Here is a 16,604-nt window from a genome sequence, read left to right on the forward strand (position 1 = left end):
AACAGTTGCAAAGCCAGTGGTGTTCAATGATTTGATTAAGATTGTTTATCGGACACTATTGTGCCAAGAAAGCCATGTTACCTTCGAATTAACTCAAAGCCAATACATCCAAGCACCTAAAACAGCATGTAATAATCTATCCAGAGACCTGACAATTCAGTTGCAATTGCTGAGACACGCTTGATCTCTAAATGTGAATATTATGTATGAACAGTTATGCATCATTATGAAGGAATGGTTTAGCGTTTCAATGCCCCATATTGCTGGTGATTTTGCGTTTGTTTCAGTTGTAATCAACGTATGATTTAGATAGTCAATTCTAGCTTTAAGGGACTGCAAGTGTTCTATTGTAGACAGCATAACGCAAAAAAGAAAAGCCTTAGATGATATGATCCTACGAGTATTCATTGAATCCTCACCACTGAGCGTGATACTCCCGATTATCCTCATCGAAAAAAATGAGGAAATCAAGCCAAGTGACCAAGTGAAGTCACCAGCCCAAGGTCAGAAGCAAAATCAGAAGCAAAATCTAGTTTGAACCCAGGCCATTCAGATCCTCAAACTTGAGACACGCACTGCCTCCTAAGTGCTGGTTGTGTCTGGAAGACCCCGATCTACTGGCAATTCTCCCCGACGGAGTAGCTGTCGGATGTCAGGAGCGGGGAAGTCATCTACGGGGACCCTCTGGCGAGACTCAGGGAGTGTCATCCTCCCCGGGCAGGGCACCCAGGCGGAGAGAGGGTCTAGTGGGAGGTGACACCTGCAGCCTCTGGAGGCTGCAGCCGGGAGGACGCTCGCATTTTACTTCTGTAATTGGCTTTCCTGTGTATTGCCCAAGCCCCTTCCTGTTGGGGGAGCAGCCCTGGCCCCCGTCACCTCCCCAGCTGGCCTGGGACGGAGGGAACGGGAGGGAACTAGAGGGAACGAGAGGAAAGGGAGGGCCGCGAGGTACTGGGAGGGCGGCGGCCCCTGCCCGCCAGGCTCTGACAGGCCCGGGACAGGTCCTGGCCCAAGGCCGCCCCGGGACCTCTTCGTTGAGACCCTAGTAGCGGGCTGCGGACGCTTGACCGCAGGATGCCGCCTGACCTGAGTGGGCGGCCCCGGGGTAGGGGTCCGTCCCAGGAAAGCAGAGGGAAGCGGGCCCGGCCGGTGCGACTCACCCGGCCCGCTGCAGTCAGCGCACACCTCGCTGCTCCGGAGCCGTTTCGACATGGCTCCCGCCTCCCACCTGCCGGGAACTAGAGGCCCGGGGACAGCAAAGGCGGCGGCGGCGGCGCTTCCGCTCTAACGGGTCCCAGCGGCGGCGGCGCTGACGGCGGCGCCTCTCCCCTCAGTGCCTTGCAGCCTTGGCATAGCACGCAAGCGCGGGGAGGCGCCCTTCTGCGAGTGTCAGGTCATGTGACCGGAAAGGGCACGCTGCCTTGTCGCCATCTTGAGTGAGGGCAGGAGATTGCTGGAGCATCATCTGTCCTACCTTTAAATATTGAATTTGGGTCTCCCTCTCTGGCAGAGATTCCCCTCGTCCCAACTGATTAATACCAGGGGAAGCAGCAATATCTTGTGATGAGAACCCTGCAGCCACAACCTTCCTGAGGCAATCAATGGTCAAGTTCATTGATTCATTCCTTTATTCAACAAATATTTATCGGCCGGGCGCGGTGGCTCAAGCCTGTAATCCCAGCACTTTGGGAGGCCGAGACGGGCGGATCACGAGGTCAGGAGATCGAGACCATCCTGGCTAACACGGTGAAACCCCGGCTCTACTAAAAAATACAAAAAACTAGCCGGGCGAGGTGGCGGGCGCCTGTAGTCCCAGCTACTCAGGAGGCTGAGGCAGGAGAATGGCGTAAATCCGGGAGGCGGAGCTTGCAGTGAGCCGAGATCCGGCCACTGCACTCCAGCCTGGGCGACAGAGCGAGACTCCGCCTCAAAAAAAAAAAAAAACAAACACAAATATTTATCGAGTACTTACCATGTTTTATACAATGTCCCAGCCACTGGAGAAACAGCAGTGAGCAAAGACTGAATTTCTAGTCCTTATGAAGCTTGCATTTTACTGAGGTAGATAAAGTAAAATAAGAGTATATTATATGATTCCAGGCTGGGCGCGGTGGCTCACTCTTGTAATCTCAACACTTTGGAAGGCTGAGGCAGGCGGATCACTTGAGGCAGGAGTTGGAGACCAGCCTGGGCAACATAGTGAAACCCCATCTCTACTAAAAATACAAAAATTGGCCGGGCACGGTGACTCAAACGCCTGTAATCCCAGCACTTTCTGAGGCCGAGGCGGGTGGATCACGAGGTCAGAAGTTCAAGACCTGCCTGGCCGAGATGGTGAAACCCCGTCTCTACTAAAAATACAAAAATTAGCCAGGCACAGTGGCAGGTGCCTGTAATCCCAGCTACTTGGGAGGCGGAGGCAGGAGCTTGAACCCAGGGGGTGGAGGTTGCAGTGAGCCGAGATGATGCCATTGCACTCCATTCTGTCTCAAAAAAAAAAAAAAAAAAAAAAAGATTGGCCGGGCGTGGTGGCGCATGCCTGTAATCTCAGATACTCAGGAGGCTGAGGCGTGAGAATCGCTTGAGCCTGGGAGGTGGAGGTTGCAGTGAGCAGAGATCACGTCACCACACTCCAGCCTGGACGACAGAGTGAGACTGTCTCAAAAACAACTCAACAACGACAACAAAAATAACAAAAAAGAATATATTAGATGATTCCTTATTTAGGCTTCAGTTTTAATCTCATCTTCAAAATTAAGATAATGCATTGTTTACTTCTAGTCCATGATTTGTTTTTGTATGGCTTGCTACTTAAGAATGATTTTTACATTTTTAAAGGGTTGCCAGATGAAAATGAAGGAGAAGAGAGAGAGGGAAAGAAAGAAAAAGAGGAAGAAGAATATGCAACAAAACTTGTATGTGACCAGCAAAGTTAAACATTCATTTTTGCTAAGGACAGATGGAATAAATTATGGGAAAAATGTGATATACCTGCTGGATAGTAACCCCTCAGTAAATAGTAGCTCCCATAATTATGGATATTGCTATTATTTTCTAATTACTGTTTTTCTTCATATGCGTGGAATTTGAGACTAAGAATAGCTAACCTGGGATAATTTACAGAAAAGTGTGAGATAAACACAATGAAATGAGGTGAATCAGTGTGAAGGAGAAAGGAGATGTGGCCCTAATACCAATGATTACTTATTGTCTGTCTTACATATAAACACAACTATGATCTCCATTCCGCAAATATTGAATGCCTGTTGTGAGCCAGGTACTATTTTGGTTTTAGATACTCTGGTAAGCAAAACGATGTGGTTCCTGTCATTGTGGGGTTTTCTGATTAATGAGATAGGGAGATTTTCAAAAAACATGGGAAGATGAAGAAAAAGAACATTAAGTTGCAAAAGGCATCTGAAAGAATGAGAAGTGCTGGAAGAGGCCTCAAAGCACTGGTCTTGAGTTCATCTCTACAGTGTGATAAATGTGTGATGTAGGAATAATCACAGAATTCCCACGCATTCCTCGGTTAGAGTCTCCGGGTGCCATCCTGGTGCTCCTGCATCCTGTTTTGGTTTAACAACTCACAAATCTGGGCTCCACATCTGTGGAGAATGGATTAGGTTGGGATTCTTGAACAGCTGTGTTGCAGGCATCTGAAGAGCTGGATGTGCATATGCTCAGAGGGCAGAGGGAATGTTTTCACACTGCATTAAATAGCTTCACCCTGCTATGTGGTCTAGTTGTAGACAGCTGAGCTGAAGCAGCAGCAGAAAGTTCAAGTCCATGAGTAGCTAGCTGTAAGTTGTTTTGGTTCTTCATTGAGTCAAGGAGGCATAGTGCCTGAAACACAAAGAATAAACTTCACATTCGCAGACTGTGGTCAAATATGTGTATTATTTATCAATCCTTTCAGCCATAACCTCAAATCCAAAAAGCTAGCTTAAAAATGACACTCATACACGGACTAAATCACCACCATAGGTAGCCATTGAATCATAACCTGGTTCGGAGTTCAAATAGAAGCGGTTTTCAACTGAGGACGATTTTTCTCCCCGAGGCGACATTTGGCAATATCTGGAGAGACATGTTTTGGGGAGTGCTACTGGCATTGAGTGGGGAGAAAGACCAGGGAAACCGCTCAGCATCCTACAAAGGACCGGACAACCCCACACAAAAACTGCCCAGTTCAATATGTGCCGAGGTTGAGAAATCATGAAGTAGAAATATCCCCTTTTATGCAAATACTGTATTTGAAGCCACTTCGCCAGGGTTTAGAGTTCCTCCTTCAAAAATTATCCGGTGTTGCCCACTTCCAAAATGGCTTTTGACCCATCGTGGAAGCATCGGCCCTGCTCCAGAAAGGCTGCAAGGGTGTCGGCAGCTGGAATGGTTTGGTCTGGGGCTCAGTTGTCACCCCCTGACTGTAGAGCCAATGGAAGAGGCCCAGTTGTGGACCGAACCACATGGGGTCGCTGGAGCAGGGGGAAAGAAGCTGGAGACAGGTAGACGGAACTTTCCGTGTGGAGATCTTTGGCCAAGAGAATGAGCCGCAGCTCTGCTCTGTGCTCTGCACTGGGTTTCTCGGTGTGAGCTGGAGGTGGGTGCAATGGCGCGGACCTCGGACCCGGTGCCCGAGGTCGCCTACCCCCGCCGCGGCATGCGGTGGTTCGCTCCCCGCACTTCCCTGTTTGGGGCAGTTAGGTCCGCAGAAGTCTGTCGGCGAGCTGTCAGCGCGGGCGGGAACGCCGCGGGGCGCGGGGTGGGCGCGGCCGACCCGGTCACTGAGCCGGCCCGCGACCCCTGACCTCCCGCGCGCCCCGCACCCGACCGGCTCAGCCGGCCGGCAGCATAACGCGCCCTTCGCTCGCTTGCTGGCCGGCCTCAGGGCAGGCGGGCGGGCGCGGGAGACCCCGCCAGGGCCGAGACTTGGGGCTGGCGGGCGGCGAGAACCCGGTTACGGCCTCCTCGCCATGTCCTCGGCCTGCGACGCCAGCGACCACTACCCCCTGCACCTCCTAGTGTGGAAAAACGACTACCGGCAGCTCGAGAAGGAGTTGCAGGGCCAGGTGAGGGGCGGGGCGGGGGTCCGACTCCTGATGAGGACTTCGGGGAATCGGGGGTCGTTTCGCCTCCCTGAGCCCATTTCCAGCCCTCTGTCCCCGGGATCCCCAGACCCCTTCCACTTTGCAGGTGTGGGACAGTCCTAATAATAGGACACGTATCGAGTGCTTACTGTGCCACGGGCTTTTTAATATCTTGTCTCTTCACCTTTCCAATAACGCTGGCGGGTAGGTACTGTTACTTTTCCACTGGACAGAGAAGGAAACTGAAGTCCTCAGAGGCTACGTGCCTTGTGCGAGGCCGCCCCGCTGATAAATGCCAAGTCGGGATTTTAACTCGGGCCGGCTGGCTCCGGAATGCACCGTCTTAACCATTTTTAGGTTCTACTGCCTCAAAGACGTAAGAATAGCACACCCTCCTTGTTGTAAGGAAGGGCTTGGTTGGTTTTGGAGTCCAGGTTCTAACGCGCCCTGTGACCTTGGACAAGGCATTTTCCCTCTCTGGCTGACGTTAACTTAGCTGTAGAATGAGGATGTTGGTGCTGGGGCAAAACCCAACACTTGACTCTATTGATAGGTCTGGGGTGGGGTCCAGGTGCCGCATTTTAACATACTCCCCAGGGAGGCTGATCGCTAGCAAAGTTTGAGAATCACTGGTTCTCAGGCTCCTTAAAATCCCTTCTTGTTCTAAAGTGCTTTGATGCTTTAATGTTTTCATTATTGCCGTCTCTTTAAAGCAGTAGTACTCTCAGTTGGAGGTGATTTTGCACCCCCGAACCCCTGGGGACATTTGGCAATGTATGGGACATTTTTGGTTGTTGCAAGTGGGGAGTGGGTGCTACTAGTAGTGGGTAGAGGCCAGTTATGCTGCTCAACATCCTGCAACGGACAAGACAGCCCCCCGCAACTAAGACTTATCCAGCCCCCAAATCCAATAGCGTCTTGGTTGAGAAACTCTGCTCCCCTCCCCCCCCTCCCATTGCCCAAGATGGAGTGCAATGGCCCGATCTCCGCTCACTGCAACCTCCGCCTCCTGGGTTCAGGCAATTCTCCTGCCTCAGCCTCCCAAGTAGCTGAGATTACAGGAATGCGCCACCACACCCAACTAATTTTGTATTTTTAGTAGAGACAGGGTTTCTCCATGTTGGTCAGGCTGGTCTCGAACTCCTGACCTCAGGTGATCCGCCTGCCTCAGCCTCCCAAAGTGCTGGGATTACAGGCGTGAGCCACCACGCCCAGCCGAGAAACTGCTTTTAAAGTATCCCAACAATTCTGGGAGGTATTGGTGCCCTGAAGTTTCAAGCTAACAAACTTAACAGTTAGGATGAGGATTTGTGATTATCTCTGAAATCTAGTATGGTTGTTCTTGTTGGCTTCATACATTTTATCCAGTGTCTTACAGACCTGGTTTTTGAATGACTCGAAATTGGTGCTATAATTTTCAAGAAATTGTAGAGGAAGAGGAGCATTGGTTGTCTTACGGTTAACAAAAATTGAGACAGTTTAGCATTACTCCATTTGGTGAATGGGTACTGCAAGCTGTGTGCTTGCAACCTGCCATATTTAAGGTGGTTGAGCCCCCACCAAGAGTCCAAAATTACCCTCTTTTCTTCTCTTTCTTTTTTTTTCTTTTCTTTTTGAGATGGAGTCTCGATCTGTCATACAGACTGGAGTGCAGTGGCGTAATCTCAGCTCACTGTAGCCTTCGCCTCCCAGGTTCCAGCGATTCTCCTGCCTCAGCCTCCTTAGTAGCTGGGATTACAGGCTAATTTTTGTATTTTTAGTGGAGATGGTATTTCATCATGTTGGCCATGCTGGTTTCAACCCCTGGCCTCAAGCAGTCCGCCTGCCTCTACCTCCCAAAGTGCTGGGATTACAGGCATGAGCTACTGTGCCCGGACACTTTTCATTTAAAAAGAATTCCAGATACGATAAACTTTTGTGAGAGTCCTCGTTCTTAATTAGGTGACAGGGCAACTATTTAAGAGTTAAGGAAATATGACATATGCCCTCAGACTAAATGATTCACCATTAGGCATTTTAGTATACTGATAATTTAATTCCTTTTCTATTACTAGACATGGTACAGAGGTAAAAACTCTAAGACTCAGCTAGGACACTTTAAAAATGACCAATTTTGGTTTTTAGGCATCTGCTTCTTTTGGTGCCCAGACTGGTCTTGAACTCCTGAACTCAAGTGATCCGCCTGCCTCAACTTCCCAAAGTGCTGGGATTCCAGGTGTGAGCCACTGTGCCCTGCCCAAATCCTGTATTCTTAACCCCTACTATACTTCTTTCAGTAAAAATGACTTTATTTCAAGATTATGGAGAATAAATAAGGAAGATAATGGACCTGAAAGTGCAGGCATATGGTAATTGGAAACAATATTTACCAGTAGCTGCTGCTATTGTAATCATCATTTGTAAACCTGAGGATTAAGCTTCTTTTCTCTATATTCCAGTTTTTCTACAAGGAAGATGTATTGATTGCATAATTAAAAACAAAAAATTCTTAAGGCCAGGTGCGGTGACTCACGCCTGGAATCCTAGCACTTTGGGAGGCTGAGGTGGGTGGATCACCTGAGGTCAGGAGTTCGAGACCAGCCTGACCAACATAGAGAAACCCCGTCTCTACTAAAAATACAAAACTAGGCCAGGCGCGGTGGCTCAAGCCTGTAATCCCAGCACTTTGGGAGGCCGAGACGGGCGGATCACGAGGTCAGGAGATCGAGACCATCCTGGCTAACACGGTGAAACCCTGTCTCGACTAAAAGATACAAAAAACTAGCGGGGCGAGGTGGTGGGCGCCTGTAGTCCCAGCTACTTGGGAGGCTGATGCAGGAGAATTGCATAAACCTGGGAGGCAGAGCTTGCAGTGAGCTGAGATCCAGCCACTGCACTCCAGCCTGGGTGACAGAGTGAGACTCTGTCTCAAAAAAAACCAAAAATAGCCAGGTGTGGTGGCATGCGTCTGTAATCCCAGCTACTCAGGAGGCTGAGGCAGGAGAATCACTTGAACCCAGGAGGCCGAGGTTGCAGTGAGCCAAGATCGTGCCACTGCACTCCAGGCTGGGAGACAGAGCGAGACTCCGACTCAAAAAACAAAAAATTCTTATCACCGCAGCAATAAAGTGGCTGTTTCCCTTAATGTTTTGTTTGCTGGTGAGTTTCTGCTGCCATGTACACCGATAGCTGTAAGGATTTTTTTCCAGGTTTTTTGTTCCTGCTCCAGGAACAGCAACACAAGAAAGAATCAAGTTTATCCAGATGAAGAGGATAAGCACATGTTTCTGAGTGTGTGTGAGCCAGCCCCAATCCCACTGTCTCACTAATAGCGGGCAGTTGTGTAACTCTGCCAACTACGAGATTATTTCAGGCCTTCGTTTGATCAGCAGAGGCATTTAATAAAGTGCCTCTTAACCCATCAGCTCATTAATATTCAGTGGGGCCTTGAACTTGGTTGCTGAAGTTGAAACTATCTGTGTTCTGCTTATGTCATTTGCCACTTAGCAAATGTTAAACTTCTTTGGCCCTCTTACTGATGCTGAGACATGAACACTGAAGGGGACAGATACAAAGGTGAGTCAGTGTACCTTAGACAGGCTTGGAAAACCTGGGTTGTGTGAGGTGGAGGGTGGCAGATGATGCCTGACTCTAGAGCCAGGCTCCCTGTTAGGAAGCCAGCAGGTGAAAAGCACAGCACCTAGGTAAGAGGAGGACGTTCCTGGGGTTCCCACTCCGGAGCAGGCCAGGTGAGGCCCCTGGGCACAGATTCACGTCACTGAGCCATGGACTAGGCATCCAAGATGAAGAGCCTAGAGCCTGCTCTCCGCATGTGCCCCCTTGGTTATCAGGGGCTCAGGCTCACCTTAGGAAACTGGCCTCAAGATTCCTGTTCCCACTGACTCAGGGTGGAGGCCCCACAGAGGACCAAGATGGTCTGAGAGTGAAGAGGAGTGAGGGCGGTTGACTGTTGAAAGGAGGACTAGCCAGCAGCCTCTTGCTGGAGGCCCCCTAAAGGTAACAGTGAGTTTATGAAGCGCTTCCTGCATGCCAGGTACCAAGGCACAGGGGATCTGATAATTCACCTGAGGCTAGTGGGGAAGCTGGAAGGGGCGCCCGGTTGTCTGGTTCTGCAGCCTGGCCTCAGAGCTCAGCAGGAGGATGGAAAGATAGTAAAGAAGGCTTGATTGAGGAGGCTGAGATGAGGCAGTGCTTGAGGACAGGAGTTCAAGACCAGCCTGGCCAACATAGTAAGACTCCGTCTCCTTAAAAAAAAATTTTTTTTTTGGCTAGGCATAGTGGCTCACGCCTGTACTCCCAGCATTTTGGGAGGCCAAGGCAGGTGGATCACGAGGTCAAGAGTTCAAGACTAGCCTGGCCAACATAGTGAAACCCCATCTTTGCTAAAAATACAGAAAAATAGCCAGGCATGGTGGCGGGTGCCTGTAATCCCAGCTACTTGGGAGACTGAGGCAGGAGAATCGCTTGAACCCAGGAGGCAAAGGTTGCAGTGAGCCAAAATTGCGCCGTTGCACTCCAGCCCTGGTGACAGTGTGAGACTCTGTCTCAAAAAAAAAAAAAATTTTCTTGGTTTTGAGCAAGAAAAGTGGATGGGCTGAAATGAGCAAATAGGAAGGAAACTCCTAAAGGGGGATGGGTATTTTTATTTGGGTATAGCTCATGGCTAAAGAAACTTAAAAACCTAAATGATCAGTTTCAATTCAAAAGTGAATTCCAGCTGGGCGCAGTGGCTCACGCCTGTGATCCCAGCACTTTGGGAGGCTGAGGCGGGTGGATCACCTGAGGTTGGGAGTTCGAGACCAGCCTCAACATGGAGAAACCCCGTCTCTACTAAAAATACAAAATTAGCCGAGCGTGGTACATGCCTGTAATCCCAGCTACTAGGGAGGCTGAGGCAGGAGAATTGCTTGAACCTGGGAGGCGGAGGTTGCCGTGAGCTGAGATTGGGCCATTGCACTGCAGCCTGGGCAACAAGAGGGAAACTGTCTCAAAAAAAAAAAAAAAAAAAAAAGTGAATTCCAGCTAAATTCTGAAAGTCCTTGTTCTCTGAACTCATATTATTAGTTGAAGATTCTAAGCCCCACTAATAACTGTAATGCAATTTGAGCAAATCCCTTTTAGGAAGAAAGTGACAGCTATATGAAACTACATAGTGTGGGCGTATGATAATAACAGATAACTCTTCTCAGCGCTTACTGTGGTGTCAAGCACTGTGCTAAGTTAAGGCCTTTCCCCTTGTAAGAACTGTAAGGTAGGTGTTTTTTTATTGTTCAGTTTTACAAGCGAGCACACTGAAGCTCAGGAGGAATTAAGCAACTTGTCAAACAGTACATGAGAGATTTCATTTTATGTATTATATATAAACATACACATTGATTTTCAAAACATTTTTATTGAGATATTATAGTTCACTTATATAATCTACATTTAAAGGTTATTCAATGGTTTTTAGTATATTTGCTGAGTTGTACAACTATCACTACTGTCAAATTTCAGAATTTTTGTTTTTCTTTTCTTTTCTTTTTTTTTTTTTGGTGTTGTTTTTGAGACAGGGTCTCACTCTCTTTCCTAGGTTGGCACGATCACAGCTCACTGTAACCTTGACCTTCTGGGCTTAAGCGATCCACCTCAGCCTCCCAAATAGCTAGGACTACAAGCCAGCGCTACCACATTTGGCTAATTTTTAAAGATTTTTTTGTGGAGAAAATGTGTCCCTGTGTTGCCCAGACTGGCCTCAAACTCCTGGGCTCAAGCAGTCCTCCCGCCTTGGCCTGCCAAAGTGCTGAGATTACAGGTGTTAGCCACTGTACCCAGCCTGTAACATTTTCCTCACCCGAAAAAGAAACCCCATACCTGTAACGGTCACTCCTCATTTCTCCCCAACCCCTCCAGCGCCAGGCAATCTGCTAACCTACTTCTTGTCTCTAGATTTGCCTATTCTGGACATTTTATATAAATAGAATCGTATGTGGCCTTTTGTTTTTTCTTTCACTTAGCATAATGTTTTGGAGGTTCATCTACGTTGTAGCATGTTTCAGGTACTTAATTCCTTTTTATCACTGAGTATATCCCATTGCATGGATGTACTATGTTTTGTTAGACAAAAATGTTTCTCCATTTGTCAGTTGATTGACATTTGGGTTGTCCCCACTTTTTGGCTATTATGAATAATGCTGCTGGGTGTATTTGTGTATATGTTTTTGTGGGTTTCTTTTTTTTGAGACAGTCTTGCTTGGTGGCCCAGGCTGGAGTGCAGTGGCACGATCTCAGCTCACTGTAACCTCTGCCCCCTGGGTTTAAGTGATTCTCTTGTCTCAGCCTCCCTAGCAGCTGGGATTACAGATGCGCACCACCATGCCTGGCTCATTTTTTAATTTTTAGTAGAGATGGGGTTTCACCATGTTGGCCAGGCTGGTCTTGAACTCCTGACCTCAAGTGATCAGCCCACCTTAGCCTCCCAAAGTGCTGGGATTACAGGTGTGAGCCACCATACCCAGCCCCATGTATAAGTTTTTGTATGGGTATATGTTTTCATTTATCTTGGGTATATACCTTGGAGAGGAATTCCTGGGTCATGTAGTTACTCTACGTTTAACTTTTTGAGGAACTGCCAACAATTTATCAAAGTGGCTGCACTGTTTTACATTTCCACCAGCAGTGTATGAGGGTTCCAGTTTCTTCACATCCTTGGCAACACTTGGTATTACCTGTTGTTTTGTTTGTACCCATCCTAGTGGGTGTGAAGTGGCATCTCATTGTGGTTTTGATTTGCATTTATCTTATGATTACTGATGTTGAGCATCTTTTCGTGTGCTTATTGGCAATTTGTGTATCTTCCTTGGAGAAATGTCTACTCAAATCCTTTGCCCATTTAAAAACTGAGTTATTTGATTTGTTGAGTTGTAAAGGTTCTTTGTATATTCTGGATAGTAGGCCTTTATCAGTATGTGATTTGCAAATATTTTCTCCCATTCCATAGGTTGTCCTTTTTTTTTTTGAGATGGAATTTCACTCTTTTGCCCAGGCTGGAGTGCAATGTTGTGATCTCGGGTCACCACAACCTCCGCCTCCCAGATTCAAGCAATTCTCCTGCCTCAGCCTCCTGAGTAGCTGGAATTACAGGCATGCACCATCACGCCCTGCTAATTTTGTATTTTTAGTAGAGACGGAGTTTCTCCATGTTGATCAGGCTGATCTCAAACTCCCTACCTCAGGTGATCCTCCCGCCTCGGCCTCCCAAAGTGCTGGGATTACGGCCGTGAGCCATTGAGCCCAGCCAAAATTTTGGTTTTTTGCATGTAGATATTCAGTTGTTCAAGCGGCACTTGTTGAAAGGACAGTTCTTTCCCAATGAATTATTTTGGCACCCTCGTTGAAAATAAATGACCATAAATGTGTGGGTTTATTTCTGGACTCTAAATTGTATTCCATTGACCTGTATGTCTGTCCTTATGCCAGTACCACATTGTCTTGATTGCTGTAAGCTTTGTGTAGTACGTTTTGAAATTGGCAAACGTGAAATGTGAGTCCTCAGACCTCTCTCTTCAAGGTGGCCATTCTAGGTTTCTTGCATTTCCATATGAATTCTAAGATCAGCTTGTCAATGTCTGCAAAAAGCCAGCTGAGATTTTGATAGGAGTTGAATTGAATCTATACCTCAGTTTGGAGAGTTTTGTCATTTTAACAATACTGTCTTTTAAACCATGAGCATGAGGATGTTTTTCAATTTACTTAGGTCTTCTTTAATTTTATGGGTTTTTTTTTTTGTTTTTTTTTTTAAGATGGAGTTTTCACTGTTGTTGCCCAGGCTGAAATGCAGTGGTGAAATCTTGGCTCACTGCAACCTCCACTTCCCAGGTTCAAGCGATTCTCCTGCCTCAGCCTCCCAAGTAGCTGGAATTACAGGCATGCGCCACCATGCCCTGCTAATTTTGTAGTTTTAGTAGACTACATATTGGTCAGACTGGTCTCAAACTCCCAACCTCAGGTGATCTGCCCTCCTCAGCCTCCCAAGTGCTGGGATTATAGGCGTGAGCCACCACACCTGGCCAGGTCTTCTTTAAATTTTTTTAAACAATGTTTTATGATTTTAAGAGTATGTAAGCTTTATATTTATTTTGTTATATTTATTCCTAAATGTTTTATTTTTTTGATGCTATTATAGATGGAATTGTTTTCTTAATTTCATTTTGAGTTGCTCATTACAAGTATATAGAAATATAATTGATTAGTTATTGATCTTGTGTCCTGCAACCTTGCTGAACTCATTTAATAGTTCTAATAGTTTTTTGGTAGATTCCTGATGATTTTATGCACAAGATCATGTCATCTTCCTTTCCATTCTGGATGCTTTTTATTTCTTTGTCTTGCCCAGTTGCCGTGGTTAGAATCTCTAGTACAACGTTGAATAGATGTGGTGAAAGAGGACATCCTCATCTTGTTCCTCATCTTAGAGGGGAAGCATCCAGTCTTTCGCCATTAACTATGATGTTAGTTGTGGGTTGTTTAGAGATGCTCTTTGAGGAAGTTTCCTTTTATTCCTAGTTTGTTGAGAGTTTGTTTTTTTTTTCTTTTAATCATGAAGGGATGTTGGAGTTTTGTCAGATGTTTTTGCTGCAGCTGTTGAGATGATCGTGTATTTTTGTTTTATCCCGTGATATGGTGTGATACGTTAATTGACTATCTAAAGTTATACCATTCTTCTATTTGTAGGATAGTCTCAGTTGGTCATAGTATAAAATATCCTTTTTATATGTTGCTGAATTTAGTTTGCCAGTATATTGTTGAGGATTTTTGCATCTACATCATAAGAGATATTAGTGTGTGGTTTTCTTTTCTTATGAAGCATTTGTCATCAGGATAATAGTGGGTTCATAAAATGAATTGGAAAGTTTTCCTTCTTCATCTATTTGTTGAAAGAGTTTGTGAGACATTGGTATTAATTCTTCTTTAGATGTTTCATAGAATTCACCAGTGAAGGCCAGACATGGTGGCTCATACCTGTAATCCCAGCACTTTGGGAGGCTGAGGTGGGCAGATCATATGAGGTTAGGAGTTCAAGACCAGCCTGGCCAACATGGCAAAACCCCAGTTTTACCAAAAGTACATAAATTAGCCAGGTGTGGTGGTGGGCACCTATAATCCCAGCTACTCAGGAGGCTGAGGCACAAGAAATCACTTGAACCTGAGAGGTGGAGGTTGTAGTGAGCTGAGATTGTGCCACTATACTCCAGCCTGGGCGACAGAGCGAGACTCAATCTCAAACAAAACAGAACAAAAAAACCATCTGGGCCTGCATTTTTTTGGTGGGCAGTTTTAAAATTACTAATTCAATTTCTTGTTATAAACTTATTCAGATTTTCGGTTTCTTTTTGAGTCAGTTTTGCTAGTTTGCATTTCTGTAGGGATTTATCTTGTTCATCTAAGTTGTCTAATTTGTTGGCATACAGTTGTTCATAGTCTTCTTTTATTTATTTATTTTTTTTTGAGATGAAGTTTCACTCTTGTTGCCCAGGCTGGAGTGCAATGGCACAATCTCGGCTCGCCTCAACATCCGCCTCCTGGGTTCAAGTAATTCTCGTGCCTCAGCCTCCCGAGTAGCTGGGGCTACAGGCATGCACCACCACGCCCAGCTAATTTTGTATTTTTAGTAGAGATGGGGTTTCTCCATGTTGGTCAGGCTGGTCTCGAACTCCTGACCTCTAGTGATCCATCTGTCTTGGCCTCCCAAAGTATTGGGATTACAGGCATGAGCCAACGCTCCCGGCCCATAGTTTTCTTTTATAATCCCTTTTATTTCTGTAGAGTTGCTAATAATATTCCATCTTTAATTCCTGATTTTAGTAACTTAAGTCTTCTCTCGTTTTTCCCTGGTCTATCTAACTAAATGTTCGTCAGTGTTGCTGACATTCTGCAAGAACCAACTTTTGGTTTTGTTGATTTTCTCTATTGTTTTCCCTTCTCTATTTTACTCATTCCCCCTCTACTCTTTATTCACTTATTGTTTTAAAATCACACTGTCACCATAATACAATTACAGCATTTTTTTTTTTTTCCACTGCCTCTTACTTCAGATGAGAGAGGTGCAGAAGGTCTGAAGAGTTACAATTATCCAATAAAAGTGTGCTGCTCTGTCTTATCCATAGGTGCTCCTCTATGGTCCCAACTAGAAAAAAAGTTAACATTGTAATGTATTTGGCTTTTATTTTGTGCGTCATCTCTAACTGTTGCCTAGGAGTTTGAGTGTTTTTTGTTTGTTGTTGTTGTTTTGTTTTGTTTTTGAGACGGGAGTCTCGCTCTGTCACCCAGGCTGGAGTGCAGTGGTGTGATCTCGGCTCACTGCAACCTCTGCCTCCCGGGTTCAAGCGATTCTCCTGCCTCAGCCTCCCGAGTAGCTGGGACAATATAGGTGCTTACCACCTTGCCTGGCTAATTTTTGTATTTGTAGTAGAGATAGGGTTTCACCATGTTGGTCAGGTTGGTCTCGAACTCCTGACTCAGATGATCCACCTGCCTCGGCCTCCCAAAGTGCTGGGATTACAGGCGTGAGCCACCGCACCTGGCTGAGTTTGAGTGTTAATCCTTACTCTGTGCTTTTAGTTTTGCTCTGGGGTGTGAATTGTAGTAAGTAGTTTCCCCTTTCCCATGATAAACATTTTTACACACCTCCCCTGTGGCAGGTAGTGTGCTAAACCTAGCACCTTCCATTTCGATTGAATTTGTTAGGTAAGAAAATACTTAGTTTATGTAATAGATGTGTAGGAAGATAATGAGTTCGCTAATTATTTCTTTCCTGCTAAACTTCAACTGAATTCATAGTTCATAAGTTCATCATCTTGTTACTTTTAAGAAAATATTTAATGCAAGTTAGAGACTAGAGTAAGAGAATCTAGAAGACATTAATATGACTTGGACGCTACCCTTTGGAATTCTCCATCTCTTTGGTGCGATGGACAAGTCATAACCTTGGGAAGAGTCAGGGAATCATGGGAGGTATGTGGACTGGGCTCCAGGAGACAGGAAGGTATTTTAGCACTGGGGGAACACTGAGGCCTGGGATTGGTCCAGGAGGACTTATATTCAGCTAGCAGATGTCTTCAACCATGTTTCTTATTCCTCAGTAAGAGTTATCTTCACTATAATAGCCATGACGTAGTTTTCGCAAAACAGGGAGGTTTGATAGCTATTGGATTGTGGCAGTTTACCCATGATCGTGCTTCACTTTCCTAAGTGGCACTTTCTGTGTATCTTCAGAGACTGCAGGAGTAGTACCTGAATAACAGCTAGCATCTCAAATAAAAATAAAGCACATTTTCTAAGATGTATTATGGCATTTAAAAAGTTTTTACAGGCTGGGCATGGCGGCTTATGCCTTTAATCCCAGCTACTAGGGAGGCTGATATGGGAGGATCTCTTGAGCCCAAGAGGTCAAGGCTGCAGTAAGCTGTGATCACGCCACTGCACACCAGCCTGGGTGACAGAGTGAGACCTTGTTTAAAAAAAAAAAAAGTTGTA

General features: G+C 46.1%; 2 protein-coding genes across 30 annotated transcripts in view; one reads left to right on the top strand and one right to left on the bottom strand.

Annotated features, from left to right (window-relative positions):
* Window positions 1–1,647, bottom strand: part of GIT2 (GIT ArfGAP 2) — a 64,048-nt gene extending 62,401 nt beyond the window's left edge. For 21 of the 23 annotated variants that reach the window (XM_009181691.4, XM_017946192.3, XM_009181683.3 and 18 more), the window contains exon 1: window positions 1,161–1,368. Coding sequence is in view for 20 of the 23 variants with exons in the window: in XM_017946192.3 (XP_017801681.1) it covers window positions 1,161–1,212 (52 nt within the window). In the remaining 3 variants the exon portion in view is untranslated. Of the gene's footprint in view, window positions 1–1,160; window positions 1,369–1,474 lie in introns of those variants that run through there. The other 2 variants (XM_009181690.4, XM_009181695.4) reach the window with 2 other exon arrangements.
* A 3,031-nt stretch (window positions 1,648–4,678) lies between these two features.
* Window positions 4,679–16,604, top strand: part of ANKRD13A (ankyrin repeat domain 13A) — a 42,203-nt gene continuing 30,277 nt past the window's right edge. For all 7 annotated transcript variants that reach the window (XM_009181699.3, XM_009181700.3, XM_009181701.3 and 4 more), the window contains exon 1: window positions 4,679–5,072. In XM_009181699.3, coding sequence (XP_009179963.1) covers window positions 4,977–5,072 — 96 coding nt within the window. In that variant the 5' untranslated portion in view covers window positions 4,679–4,976. The remainder of the gene's footprint in view (window positions 5,073–16,604) is intronic.

The sequence above is a fragment of the Papio anubis genome, chromosome 9, assembly GCF_008728515.1.
Source record: "Papio anubis isolate 15944 chromosome 9, Panubis1.0, whole genome shotgun sequence".
Lineage (NCBI taxonomy): Eukaryota > Metazoa > Chordata > Mammalia > Primates > Cercopithecidae > Papio > Papio anubis.